At 47.6% G+C, this 14,141-nt stretch overlaps 1 protein-coding gene and 1 long non-coding RNA gene across 3 annotated transcripts in view; both read right to left on the bottom strand.

Annotated features, from left to right (window-relative positions):
- The window catches only part of LOC127030376 (uncharacterized), a 133,126-nt gene extending 130,465 nt beyond the window's left edge, over positions 1 to 2,661 (bottom strand). Inside the window, exon 1 of the long non-coding RNA XR_007768380.1 lies at positions 2,437 to 2,661. This is a non-coding gene — a long non-coding RNA (uncharacterized LOC127030376). The remainder of the gene's footprint in view (positions 1 to 2,436) is intronic.
- Positions 2,662 to 7,731: 5,070 nt separating this feature from the next.
- DLX2 (distal-less homeobox 2) lies at positions 7,732 to 10,659 on the bottom strand. Of its 2 annotated transcripts, none has more exons than XM_050916729.1 (3): positions 10,058 to 10,659; positions 9,470 to 9,657; positions 7,732 to 8,855 (listed from the first exon to the last, which is right to left on the bottom strand). In XM_050916729.1, exons 1-3 carry the CDS (start codon positions 10,410 to 10,412, stop codon positions 8,511 to 8,513), a joined length of 888 nt encoding a protein of 295 aa, XP_050772686.1. In that variant the 5' UTR covers positions 10,413 to 10,659; the 3' UTR covers positions 7,732 to 8,510. The 2 variants fall into 2 exon arrangements, with proteins under 2 accessions (XP_050772686.1, XP_050772687.1); XM_050916730.1 differs by having other exon boundaries at positions 9,470 to 9,654.
- Positions 10,660 to 14,141: the final 3,482 nt, after the last annotated feature.

Genomic DNA, 14,141 nt, shown 5'->3' with positions numbered 1-14,141 from the left:
TGTCACATGGTAGATTTGATCTAGGAAGCCGCTGCATCTGCTTTTTATTCCGATTGCAATATGGGGATTTGCATGCAGTTTCCATACTGGGGGGAATCCCTCCCGGGAGGTTGTGTGGAGGGAGGTAATGATAAATTGTATCGATTTTTGTTGTGACACGCACACATTTTTCAATTCTTGGTGATGAGTGATCAAATGATGTGGTCATGTCTAATGTACGTTCAAAAGATAAGGCACGGGGTGCAGTTACTGGCAAACACAATATTGGAGCAGGAGACTAAAGGGGAGAGATAAGGGAGATCCGGAGCAGGAGACCAAAGGGGAGAGATAACGGAGATCCGCTGCATTTTGAGTTCATAGGGAATGAAGGATTCTGCCTGGAGAAACACTCTGTATTTCTTGCAATGACACCGGCTAAAATGTGAGCACTAAGCAACTAACAGCACCTAGCTGAACAATAATTGTCTGACGCAGCGGCTACATTATTTATAGATAATAATGCAGATCTCACACTCCCCAGCCTAATGCAGTCAGAGACCAAATGCCTTTGACCGAACAGAACGGTGTGGTCAAGCATATTGGAACACTTTAAGATATATTAGCTTCTACTAATTCAATAACGTCTTGCTAACGGTTCAAATAGAGAAATTATTAGTTTTCTCTCAACTAGGCGGTCTTGAGTTAGAGTCTATTGTAATTGTACATTTGAAAATGTTAATCTCAATACAGACCTAATTAATTCTGCCTTGTTGCTGGCAAGTAGTTCATCAAATATCTGATTCGAAGATTTTCATAATGAGGATATTAATTAAACTATGAATAATCCAAAGGTGCTTATATTGAAACAATACCTCATTACAATGATTAAATACTGATTTCGACTATTATACCTTTACCAATTGTCACCCTGCAAACACAGCCGTACGGATGGGTCTGTAAATGGCAAAATGCAATTTTGGGACATTTTTTTTTCCTGTCGGAAAAAAATGTGGCCCTCATTTTCAAACACTTCTGAAATAGGCTACACACCGCTTAATGATGATCAAAATGACTCTTTTCTGCTAAAAAAGACCCCAAAGTGTGCGTACAGCTGCAAACCCAAGAGGGTCAGCATCATTTCACTGTATTCTCTTCTTGATTACAAGCCGAGCCCATCAAACACAACATAATTACAGTAATTTCAGGTTTATTTATTCTAATGCAGTTTCCCCATCTCTCTGGTAATTATGAGCAATTTTTTCGCCCAGGGAATCTTTTTGCATTAACAAAAGAGATAACGCACTGGAAGCCAAATTTGCTGTGCATTGAGAAAAGGGAAGGAAAAAAAAATAAAATAGGTGTGAGCTGCCATCTCTGCAATTCTCCTATATTGGAGCTCTGCAAATTGCTTGCAGGTGTATGGAGCAAGACTGTCAATAGGAAGGGGCTTCCAAATTAGCAAATGCACAATGTCGAAGTAATGAAGACAGACTTAGCAAAATTGCCAAACAACAGATATCCCTTTAATATCTTCTACCAAAAAGAGAAAGAAAAAATCCTCTGGCGTGTCTTCTAGAACTCCCTGAATGGCTCTTGTACATGTGTCAGTCTAATTGCAGAGCAGAGCAGAGCCTCTGAATCTAGAAATGTTTTAAAAATCAGAGTCCAAACCAGTTTACATCTGTCTCCCCCCTGCCGTGTTAAAAATAAAGGCACAATTCGTCCAGATCAAATATCCTTCCACAGTCCGCTCTCTTCCCCGCAGCTCCCTCACAAGTTTCACAACAGAGAAAAAGTTCGATTTGTCTTTACCTCCCCCCATATTTATTAATCCGTGAATAATTTTGACGTTTGCGAAAAATCACCGAAACCAGAAAATACACTTTAAATTAACTAAAACATATCAAAGAAGAAACTGTTCAGCTCAGCACCAACTAGAAGAAGAAACGGTAATCAATAAAACCAGGTTCCTCTTTTGTGCGTTAGGTTCCCCTCTCCTAACAAATTTCCCCACTCTGCAGCCCATCCTCTTTATTAAAACAGGTGGGAGGAAATATCGTCTTTGATCGCACAGGTCAGCAGCCTGCGATCATCACACCGCTGCACGCTTGTTTGCACTTCTCTTATTTCTGATTTATTCCAAAGCAAACACTGAAATCCAGCAGCTCCACAAACACAGTATATTCTGTACACATCCACCAGAGACCCCATGAACAACAACATCTAGATTCCTCTAACCCCCCCGCCCCATTGCACTATGAATCTTTAGATATCGAGCATCGAGGGTTTCCCCCCTTTTAATAATCCTGACACAACTGACAAGAAGTTTTGATGGAAGAATTAGTTGGTGCATATATAATCACTCCCCCACCCCCCCTACTCCCCGCGCTGGGAAACTTATCGACACAGCGCATTCATCCACCCTTCAGAAAAATGAAACTGTGTTGCCACCCTTACCTTCAGTTTCAATTTCAGTTAATCTGGACACAATTCTGTGCTTTACAACAAATCAAAGGATGGAAGGCGGCATTTTTCTAAGTTATAGGAGAAAAAGAGTGAGAGAGAGGATGGAGAGGAAGAAAAAAAAGAAGCCAAGCACAATAATAATATCCCGAGAGTGCAAATGTGGATTGAAATCCCCCAGAGATGAAGATGCCTCTGAGAGCAGGAGCCTTTTTTGCAGCTCCGCTCTTGCAGAATATGACTGAAATTTTCTGCTATATAGCCTCTGTCTTTATAGCTGATGAAAAAAATTGCAGATTATTAGCATAAATGTTTACTCTTCATTACGCTGATGACATTGTGCACTCGAGATCTTGGTAATCTTTGGGAAAATTATGAGTAATTTTTAAAAATTTTAAAGCAGCAGCAGTTACCATGCAATTCAGGCTAATTCTGCGTAGGCTCCGAACGGATATAATTATCGAGGAGTCAAGATGTTATGCTAAAAACTATGCATTGATATTCCCATTTATTATGTACATACAACTTTGACAATGTTGATGCTTGAAATAGCAGGAAATTGTCTTGCGCAAAAATTACAGTCCATATTAGGACATGTGAAATTGCGAAGAATTATATAGTAATTGCAGGCTTTCAGATGGGAGAGCCAGAATGCTCAAACTAGTGCAAATGTGGATAAAATTACAGATCAGAGCAAAAATTAGGGAAAAAGGGGGTCTGGGATTTTTCAAGTTGGCTATAGGATTCCGGAAGTGTCTAATGCCATATGATTGCTACAGCGTTAGGGAAGACATTCATGCCTCAAGTAACTCATTTGCCAGAGCTGCTTTAATTCAATTTCTCATGCCTTTTCTCTTAATAGAGGCAAATGAGTAAATTGCCTACCCATGGCAAAATTTCACCAGCCTCCCCCTGCAAATTTGCCAGGGAGATGATTCCCCTGGCTCAGGTTGGATTCCGGGCTGAGTCCCCCTGGACTCAATCTGGTAACTGAGCTGGAGAAGTTAATTACACCAGATTCCCTCCCACCCTTCTTCTTTCTCTGGCTCGGCTCGGCTCCCCATCCCCCTCCCCACCCGGGGTCAATGCAGCAGGGAGATCCGAGCGTGCTGCACAGCTCTGACCCACTGCTGGAGCCTTAGGGTGGCAGCCACCCCTCCACCCCCAAGGAAAAGAGGGCGCGGCGGGAGAAGCCCTCCAACAGCAAGTCACAGGAGAAAGTCCAGGCAAATCCGAGCGCGCTTGCTGCTAAAGGTGCAAGAGAGTGTGGGGGAGAACTGAAATCTCTAGCCCCGCTTTCCCGTGCACAGCACAACTTTTGGAGCCGAACCTTGAACCCACCCCAAGATCATCTCCCATCCCACCTCACCCCCTTTATTCCGCCTGCAAACGTGATGTGCCCAGCAGGGCTTCGTGGCTCTAGAGTGCAGCTCTTCCTCCGGGCGTATGAAGTGTTCTATGGTCACGGTGCTGGCCCCTTGCAAAGCCTGAACGAAATGTAGCTGTGGCAGAGGCTGGCCAGGGCTCACTGGTCTGGGGGCACCCCACTTAGCGTGGATAAGACAGGAAGATGGGGAAACAATAATAAAAGAGGTGCCTGAATGCAAAGTATCTCAATGTATTTTCGCCTTCCCGCTAGTGAATGTTACGTGCGTTTAGCGCTTGTGTAAAGCAAGCCCAGCGCAAGATAAAAACCATCCAAATGAATGAGGGGGGGAGGACTGGTTTGGGAACTCAAAGCAATGGCTTGAAAGATGAGACACTGGGAAATGCCCAGGAGCGGCCAGTCCAGGTGGTATCTGGATTACATGGAAATCAAATAAATGAAAAGGATTCTCAGGAAAAGTCAGTCTGTCTTCCTGGCGCGATCGTCTAGTTTTCCCCTTTCGCAGTGGGGCGCTTACACCGCTATATATTTTGACAGCCCCAGGGCGTAATGTGGCATCTCGTAATGTAGCAATCACAAAGTACATCCCTCTTATGCAGACTGTCCCGCTTCCCGAGGCATCGGAACCCTGCCACCGCCCCACATCCTGCTGTTCTGCAGTGTCACTAGCCTGGCGGGCGCTTGGACCCAATAAACCGGGACAAGCTCCATCTCCAGCGCGCAGCCCTTATTAGCGCTGGCTGCTGCGCCAGGAAAGCCGCGCGGTGCGGGAGTGCGGCGGGCGCACTCCCTCCCTAGACGCGCTGCTACCAGAACTTCATTGCACAGCCCACCAAGTTAGCAAATGACTTTCTTGGTTTCAGGCGGAAACCCACCCCGTGCCCGGGCGGGCCCCCAGCTGCCTGTTGCAGGTTGGCGAAGTGAGTAGCGAGCGGGCAAATGCTTTGCGAGCTTTTCACCTCGTGGCGCAAGCCCCTCTCTGCATGGTATGTGGTGACGGGGGCTGAAATAAGGCTGTGGCAAGAGAGACGTCTTTTATTTCTGGAAATACAAAAGGTGGGGCTGCTGTTAAACCAGCCCGCGGCGCCTGGCGTGCGGCACACACGGCGCATTTCAAAGCGGGCATTAGGAAGCAAAAGCAGAGTGTAAAAAGGCTCCTCCATTTCTGTACAAACACGGCTCAAGTGTCCCTTCAAAACCTCACTGAAGAGCCTCGGAAATGGTCACACACACAGAAGGATAGTCCCGATTTCTTACCCTACAGCCTGAGTGCAATGAGGAAGCCGTCAGGTCTAACCCACATTTCTGTCTCTGCTGATAACACTGAAAAGTTTGGGGAGGGGAGGTTGTTTTCTGTTAGGTCTTTGCTGAACTGCGAAGAAACCAAGAAGGTTCAATGCCCATCGTCTCCAGGGTATTTGTCTTTGAAACTCTCTCTTCGCCCCCAAAGTGCCTGCAGAGCTCCAGCGAGCCTGGTTTTATTTCAGTGGTTTGCTTCCAAGCGAAACATGAAACCTATACCCCTGGCCACAAATAATCCTGTCTAGAAGTTTGGAAACTCCTGAGGCTGTGCGGTGGCTAAGGCAGAGGCTGGTAGTTAGCTAGATTGCCTTTCCCAGTACCTGCCTTGGCCTGGCTCCCCCTGACACTGCTCTGGTGCAGGTAGAAAGGGATTACAATTAAGATTATGGGTTTGATAAAGTCGGGTTGTTTCCCGGTGGATGCAGGGGAGCTGACTCTTTCCCATTTCCATTTGTCATCAGCACATTTGGAAGGCCCGTTCATGCCCGGGGGAGGGGATGTCTGGTAGAGCCGGATCACAGGGCCCTGTGTCTCGGAGAGAGCTGCAACTTGTGAGAAATGTTTCCAAGAGCTTTGCCTAAGGCGCCTATGGAGACTCTCGCTTCCTCCCCCCCTTCTGTCTCCCATGTTCTCCCGCTCCCTTTCTCTCCTGTCTCTTTTTTCTCCCCCCCCGGCTCCCATCATTCTCTCCTTCCCCTACACGCTCTTCTCCTGTCTCCCCCTTTCTTTTCCGTGTCCCCCCTCTCCTTTCATTCTGCTCACTCTCTCCTCTTTTCCCTCCCTCCTCCCTGTCTCCGTCTCATCCGGGGTGAGTGTGTTCGTGGCTCCCCGGAGCAATCTGCCCTGCCAGGCTCCGCGACTCCGCTGTGTCTACGGGCCAAGCCAGCCCACCCCAGCGCCTGTCCCGCCCGCCCCGCTCTCATGCCAAGGCCTGTTGCGTGATTCCAACTGGGGCTGCACATTCCCTGCCCCAGGCTGTGGTTTAGGCCTCTTAATCATCTTGTCTGCAGCAGAGGCCTCAGCACCAGCCAGTTCCCGCCTCTGTTCGCTGCGCTAATGGGGGCCGAAGGCTCCACTTGCTAAGCAACAACAGCAAGAGCCACAGCGTCTCAACAGATAAAAAGGCCCTTGGGTTTGGACTCCAGCCTGCTTCCAGGCAGCGCTCTTTGGTGCCTCGCTTCATATCTTGCCAAAAGGCTCTTTCATGTTACAGCACTTTGGGGGCTGCATCAAATATTAGCATGATTTTACAGCGCTGCTCTCTGCCCGAAAGCGCCCGTGTCAAAGAGCAGCACCGGAGGCATGCAATGTTAGCAGTGACTAACATCTTGTTAGAGGGGGGGCCTCTTCCAGGGACTTTGGCAGATGGTTAGGACCCACAGTTCGGTTTACTGAAAATAAAAGCTTTTGCAAAAGTTGGTGGCAGTAGAAGCATTTCTATTTTTTTCATGCAATGAAAACAGGGCTCTTTGGGCTACAAACAGCCCCATGCGCTGCTGGCAACCCACACAAAGGGAGATCTTGAACAGTAAAGTCAAGTGACAACGATTAGTTGTGTCTGTCCTGCAGCCAGAAGCTGAAACTAAACAATGCTCCTGATGACAAGTTAGGCCACGCTGGGGGGGGGGGGAGGGAGTCAATTAGACCGGTTTAAAACACCATTAATTTCAATAGAAATTACTCCAGATTAACACTGGTGCAACTGAGCAAAATTAAAGCCTACCTAGTTGGTGTTATTTTTTTAAAAAATCTTTGTTTTATTGGTAACCACACTGGGGAAGCTTGGTAAAGAACAGCTCACCCGTCTGAAATGTAAGCAACCCGCACATTGCACTGACTGAAGGGCTGACCTAGGGCTCTGTATAGCGCCCAGGTGGCTGGTGAGGAGTGGGATTTCGGCCTGCTCTGAATGGAGGTCACTGGTCCCATGGCGCACACACCTCTACAGGCCCAGCACAGCAGGGACGCTGCAGGATCCCAACCCGCCTCCGAGCAGCACGCAGGCAGCCCCAAGGCTTTGCCGGGCCCTTGATTTTGGTTGGAACTTGGCAGTTAATAATGAATTTAAAAACTTCTTGGGGCTGGGGGAGCAGCGTCCAGCAGTGACTGGTCAGGGCTGGAATCGGTTACCAGTGCCGCCGCCTCGTGTGTCACACTGGGGCCCGGAGGAGCTGCAAGTTGGCAGGAGACAGTCCCGGACTAAATGTCTGTGGCGCCAGCGCACTGGGGGCGGGGCAGAGTCTGGCATTGCTAGGGGCTTGCTGAGTGATTCATGGCTGCTGCCGACGGGCAGGGGCGAGATCTTATTGTGGAAGCGAAGGGGGAAGGGAGGAGGGGATGGTCAATTACTCAATGCAGCAGTTGTAAGAAGGGCAAAGAAAGCCACGTTAGAACCATAGAGACCCCTCCTCCAGGGCTGGGCTGTAAGACGCCGATGTGCAAGGTAAGTTTGCAGAGAGGCAGGGGCTAGTGTAAATAGGTGTCTAGAATGTGTGAGAGTCTGGATCCCGAAGGAAATACAGCCCAAGTACAGTGAAAACAATAATTTATTTAAATAATCTCTTATTGTAAAAGCAACATTAAGAGTATTTTGTGTCCATAATAAATAACCAACAGTACCTTTTAGTTTGTTTCAAGGTTAAAACAACGACTGTGAGGGGGAAATCAGTAGCTTATTTTGACAGCAAAGAGAAAACGTATCAAACAGTGAAAATAATCAGGAATGTGTGGCGCCTACACAGGGAGCTGGGAGTTTCCACACTTCGGTCACAAAACCAAAAATGAAATACAGGCTGATCCAATGGAATTTTTTTTTATACAAAGGAAACAGGAAAAAATCTGCACAGACAGCTTTATTTACAAACATTTCCTCGGGAACGATAGTCCTGTACCCATTTAAAAAAGATAATTTAAACTCGGGAGGTTTTTTTTGTAATCTACATATAAAAATTATTTATCTTTTTCAACATCAAAATGAGGTCATCCGCAAAGGCACCTATAAACTTTTAAAAAATAAAATTAACAAAAGTTATCCACTGGTGATTTGATGAAAAATAGGAGAGGAGGGAAGGGGGATTTTATTTTCTATTTGCTGCGAACTACACGGGAAGAGAAAAATAAACCTAAGCGAGGAACTAGTCTGCGAGTTGGAACAGAGACACTGAGTAAGAGATAGACAGAGGTAACCGAACCCTGGTCAGAACAAAGCAAGAGTTATTCGCCTGTTTAATGTGCCAGAGGGAGAGGGAGGCGTTGAATGCTGAAGAAATTCTTCATCAAAGCACCAGTGTCTGTACCTCAGTCCGCTCGGGTGTGTGTTGGGGTTGATCCCCCTGGATCTCTGCTCAGCTGGGCTTGTTTGCCTAGTTTCTCCGCCGAGTTAGAAAATCGTCCCTGCACTGATGGCCGCGCTGTGGTGATGGTGATGGGGCTGCGCTTGCTGCAGGATAGGAGAGGCGGCTTGCAGGTGAGAAGCGGAGTTAGCTGCCTGGTGATACCAGGAATAGTTACCGAGGAAAGCGGCAGCTCCGCCGCTGGGGCTGGATCCGGAGCTTCCTCCGCTGTTCATCCGCTGGTGTGGAGCAAAGTCCCAGGTAGGGGCCGAGGTTGGGGGCGAAGCGCAGGGGGGAGAGACGCTGCCTCCTGGATGCTGCTCCGAGGGGATTTCGCCGCTTTTCCACATCTTCTTGAACTTGGACCGGCGGTTCTGGAACCAAATCTTCACCTTTCCGAAGGGAGACGGACAGACAGGTGTGAGAGCTGGGCTGGGGAGGTGCTGGGTATGTGGGGGCTGGCAGGGTAATGGCAAGCCACTGAAGCCAGAGGTTATTATGAGCAAAGGGGTTGCTCCGTGATCCTCAGCTGGGCCAGGCAGAGCATGCAGGAGTGAGGGGAGGGAGGGGGGCAGGGAACCGGGCGCTAAAGAGAGCAAGAAGGACCAGTCAATAGTTTCAACCCCTCCGTATGCCGGAGAGCAGACAACATTTAGTTTGGTTAATCCCCGCGCCTCCCTCCCCCGGACATGAGGTGAGGTCAGGGCCAGGGCCCATTTAATCATCTTGGGAGCGCAAACTAGGGAACCGCAAACAGGGTTCTCTGTTACTGAATGTGTAACAGCGGGCAGGAAAAACAACCAGACCAGATAGGGTGAGACACAGCAGGGAATATGCCACGTCCCCTCTGAACCAGCGCTAAAAGGCGCAGACTGTGCTGCAGGACGCGGCGTGCAAGGTCTAAAGGGGAAAATTCTGTCCCTGTTGAAGTCAATGGCAAAACTCCCACTGAATGCGACAGGGCCAGGAGTTCACTCAGAGGGTGAAAAGTACCAGGGCATCTTACCTGGGTCTGGGTGAGGCCTAGGGATGCCGCCAGTTCAGCTCGCTCGGGCAGTGCCAGGTACTGGGTCTTCTGGAAACGCCTCTGTAGAGCGGCCAGCTGGAAGCTGGAATAGATCGTCCTGGGTTTCCGCACTTTCTTTGGCTTCCCGTTTACTATCCTGACCTCGGGCTCGCATTCTTCCTTCTCTGCTATAATAACAACAACAATCACCACCATCACTCACCAGGCATGCTGTAGGGAAAAGTTAACCTGGAATCAACACAAGGCAGCTGATTTGCAAGACGTTGTTCCCCATGCATCCTATTCCGGGCCATTTGCAAGGCATGGGCCCAGCGTGAATTACCGAGAGAAACGTGGCTAGTCCATCCCCCTGCTAACGTCTTGCTCCCATCCCTCGCCAAACCAGTGATCCGCAGCCAGAGCCGCATGATCGCCTTAAAAAAGAGAGGGGGAGAGAGGGACACTTTTAAAAATAATGGACCAAATTCTCGTCTGGTGTAAACAGGCGAAGCTCTGTCTAAAGCAATGGAGCTGCTCTGTTTGACACCAGCTGATCCCAAACTATTTCCCCCAGAGGCTTAGCCCTACCAGACTCATTGTTAGCCGGGGAAGCCCTGGTTCCGTAGGGTCCATAGGAGCTGTAAGTGGCAGTGTAACCCAGGTCATAGCCGGCTTTGGCGGAGTAGGGAACCGCATTGATGCCGCTGGCGTGATACTGGTAAGAGCCCATCTGTGCATAGGGCGACCCGCCTCCTCCTCCGCCTGTTCCGTGCTGGTGCTGTTGGTTGGTGTAGTAGCTGCTGTCGGTGGCTGTGGACACGGGTAAGGTGGGGGACTCCTGGGACTTGTGCAGGCTGCTGTGCTGGTGATGCTGGTGATAACTGTTGGAGGTAATCTGGTTTGAATGCATATCTGAGACTAGACTGTCAAAGACTCCAGTCATCCTGATCCTCCCTCCCCAAATGTAGAGGAGGGGGGAGAGACAGCCTCAGCAGCAGGGGGCGAGGGGGAAAGGCGCCTCAGCCCCTCAGCAGTCAGTACAAGTACAGGGAGAGCAGAGACGCTGCTGCTGGAAGCCCAGAGAAGATCACTGGAGGTCCCACTCTGTTGCTGGAGAAGTCACCATCATAGCCCGGTCGCACACTCTCCCAGACACCGGACGGCGGCGGCAGCAGCAGCTCTGTTAGCTCCCCAGCAGCTTTACGATTGTCTGCCGCGGTGGAAGCTGCCAGGCGGGCATTTAACACCAGTCACGTGAGGGCAGGCGACGTCACCTAGCAACAGCCAATCAAGTGCGCAATCACACTGTATCCCTTCGTGTTCCATAGAACCCAAAGACACAGGAGGCGCCTCACATGTGACACGTGCGCTGAAAAGGAGGAGTGTGTGCGGGGAGGGGGGAACAAATACAAAAAGGAACCAGCCTCCAGGAGGGGTTACACAAAACAGAGTGTTGCCATTGTAGTATTCACACTGCAGCAGTATGTATAAATACGGCAAACTAGGGGGAAGATGGAGCAGTGAGATCTGAACCCCGTCAGATCCACGGCCAGACCCTAGCCCAGCAAGAGTCTAGTCTAATCAGATGTTACTTTAGCCTAGTCAGATTCTACTTTAGCTAGATCTGGTTATGTCCCTGGTGAAGCCCTAAGTATATTTGTTGACACAGTTATCACGGAGGCAAGAAACCACTGGAGTCTCTGAAAACTCTCGTTTGTTCTGGTTTCCCGCTTAAACACATCCTCTTCATGAGAGCTGAGTTTAGAGTGAAGCGGAGGGTTACTGGAATGATGATGATATACAGCCAGAATATTATACAGTTCGCACATCTAGCATGTCCCTCTCAGATACAAGGTGATGGATTCAGTTCAAGAATCTAAACTGACAGACAGATGTAGTTCAGTGACAAGAGGGCAGAAGAATGGGAGACCAGTGACTTGGGTGCTACACCTACCTAGAGTTACCACCGAGTCACTTTGTGACCCTGGACAAGTCACTCAATTTCTCTGTGTTTCGATTTCTCCATCTGTAAAATGGGGATAAGGACCCTCATCCTTGTTTGTAAAGTGCTTTGAGATCTGGGGATGAAAAACTGCCACGTGGGTGTCAAACGATATTCCTTTGTAATATCTGCATGTACTAGAGCTGTCAAATAATCTGCTCCTCGCAGGGGTGTAGCCCTGAGTCCCAGTTAACGAATGTTTGGATTACATAAAGAGCTTTGAGAGTCTTGAAGGAAAGACTTTATATAACATAGAAATAATTATATTTATTACTATATCCATTCGGGAACATCTCTGGTTACCTTAATCATTTATATTTGTATGTGCCTATTGTTACAGTTATTAGATCGGATTATAAAGATGAAAAACTAAAGAGACACAATATTTTCTTAACAGAATTGATCTTCATAATTCGTAACTGTAACAGATTCCATTCTAAGTTATTTAGGGCATTTCCCATTGAACAGTATACAGTACCGGTATTAAATGAATTATATATTCATATTTTGTTGCGGTCTCAGGTTAACTTTTTATTTCGTAACGATTGTTTACAACATGCATTTTTAAAAGCCCGGTTTGATTCTTTTCTCTCTTAACGTGGGAAATACAGACTGGGAGGAAGGAAAACACGTTTTATGGATACTCAAGTTAAATTTATGCTATTGCCTTCTACCGCCACCTAGCGGGGAAAACACTGTGTCTCTGCGCTCAGGTGGAGTAGATAGACATATATAGTCTCTTCGTACCGAGGCGCCAGTCTCTTCAAACACCCAAAAGAACAATTTACAAAATAGTAATTTAAAGCCACAAAATTGTGCTAGGACTCACTGTCTGAAGTTCCTCTGAAGAAAGACATAATTGTGTCACCGAACCAACTTGTTGCAACAACGGTGGAATGGAAAACAAGTTGGTGTTCTGAAAAAATATTCTCTCTTGTCTTCTATTGAAGAGCATACGCAATTAAAATGTGAGCATTCAGCATTAGGACATCACGTTGTTGACTCTCAGAAGCGGAACAAAGAAAAGACGAGATAACCGATTTCTAGCTACTCTCTAACTCTCTAGGTAGCTGTACTTTGCCAAGAACCATCTCAATACAACTGATTTCCAGACATACATTGGCTTAGCTCAGCAAAGTCGGAACATAACTTACTTACCGATAAAGTGACTCTAAAAAGTGCATGCTGACCCCATAAAATATAAGGAAATCGCAGCCTCTCAAGGGTGCAATGTATTTCTGATTTTCCTTTAGCGTGAGTTTTTAACTGGAATTTTCCCTTTTATATTCAATTTCGACTGTCACGATTTCGGGGCGGGATCTCAGTTAGTCCTCTGGTTTAAGCAGATACAGAGCTTCACTGAACATAGCTCTGTAAAAGCACGAGCATCGTGATAAAGCTGAACTATTGTATTTTCCCCTCGGACTTTATTAATAGCTAAAGCATGTGTGGATCAATACAATGCTACTTGTCAGAAAATTGTTTCCTGGAGGAATTTATAAATGCAAATTAATCCCTGTATCGATCCGACCTTGTAAAACACAAACACAAATGTAACCATATCAGCTGCGTTTGTGGAAGAAGGGAGTGGAAGCGATTGTTTCTGGAAGTCCAATAAGCGTTCGTTTCATTGAAACATACTCTTTTCAGTGCTAATGGCCTCTATTTTAAGACAAGCTGAGAAGAAAGTCAGCTACTTCATCGACAAAATTTATCCGTTAAGTGACTTTTAATCATGCAAAAATGGAACAAAACCTGGTTAATTGCTTTCTTTGCGGAGTTTTAAACTGGTCAACAAGCTGAGGCTGGATTTATAGGTTCAGATAACGGGGGGGCTATAGGGACCAGCCTCTTTAGCTCCCCCAAACTCGTCCCCCGCCCTCCGAAGATCAGATCCGTTTCCCTTCCATACGCTGCCAGCTGTCCCGGAGGGGGTGGGTGGGTGAGTGTGCTGTGTAGGGTTGCCAATTGTGGTGGGACGTATTCCTGGAGGTTGCATCACATGGCATAATGTCCAATGAAAGATTGATCTTTAATTCCCGGAGACGCCAGGGCAATCCTGGAGGGGCGGCAACCCTAGCTGTGGGGAGGGAGGGTGTTAAAAGGGAATTTGTGTCTTTATACTTTTTCTTATTCTCCTTGCTATTGAGGCCGAGTTTATGAGCCGCCCCCCCCCATGCAGTAATGCTGTTTTGACCTTACAAGCTTTAAATATAGAGTAGTGGGGAAAACAATCGCAATTACTCAAAGCTGCAGCTCCCATTGGCGTTGTCCCTGCGGCTCTGACAATGTCTAGGTAGGGGCTGGATTTGTTTCTGGTGTTTCCTCCGCCCTAACGCATTAACTTCATCTGTATCCATCTTTAGGAAGCAACCTAGAGGTAAGGGAGATTTCTAAGCGTGACACTGATTTATTTACATTTTAAAGCAACATTTTAACGTTCTGTTTTTCTCAAGGATCCTCTTTTGCAAGAGACTCATTATCTCCAGCCCCTCTTCGCCCCTAGGATGCTCCAAGATCCATGCTCCCCTGATCTTCACCACTCCCAGAACACTTCCTGCTTGCATTGCCATTCGTGTAAACGCGGAGTAACCAAAGCACCGGGCTGTCAATCGGTATCAGGCCCTCTGAGAGGTTTCTTTGCCGTAGATCGCCTTTGTTTACTCTCCA

The sequence above is a fragment of the Gopherus flavomarginatus genome, chromosome 10, assembly GCF_025201925.1.
Source record: "Gopherus flavomarginatus isolate rGopFla2 chromosome 10, rGopFla2.mat.asm, whole genome shotgun sequence".
In the NCBI taxonomy this organism is placed as follows: Eukaryota; Metazoa; Chordata; order Testudines; family Testudinidae; genus Gopherus; species Gopherus flavomarginatus.
Note: the sequence above shows the minus strand (reverse complement) of the source record. Positions and strands in the feature narration are given on the sequence as shown.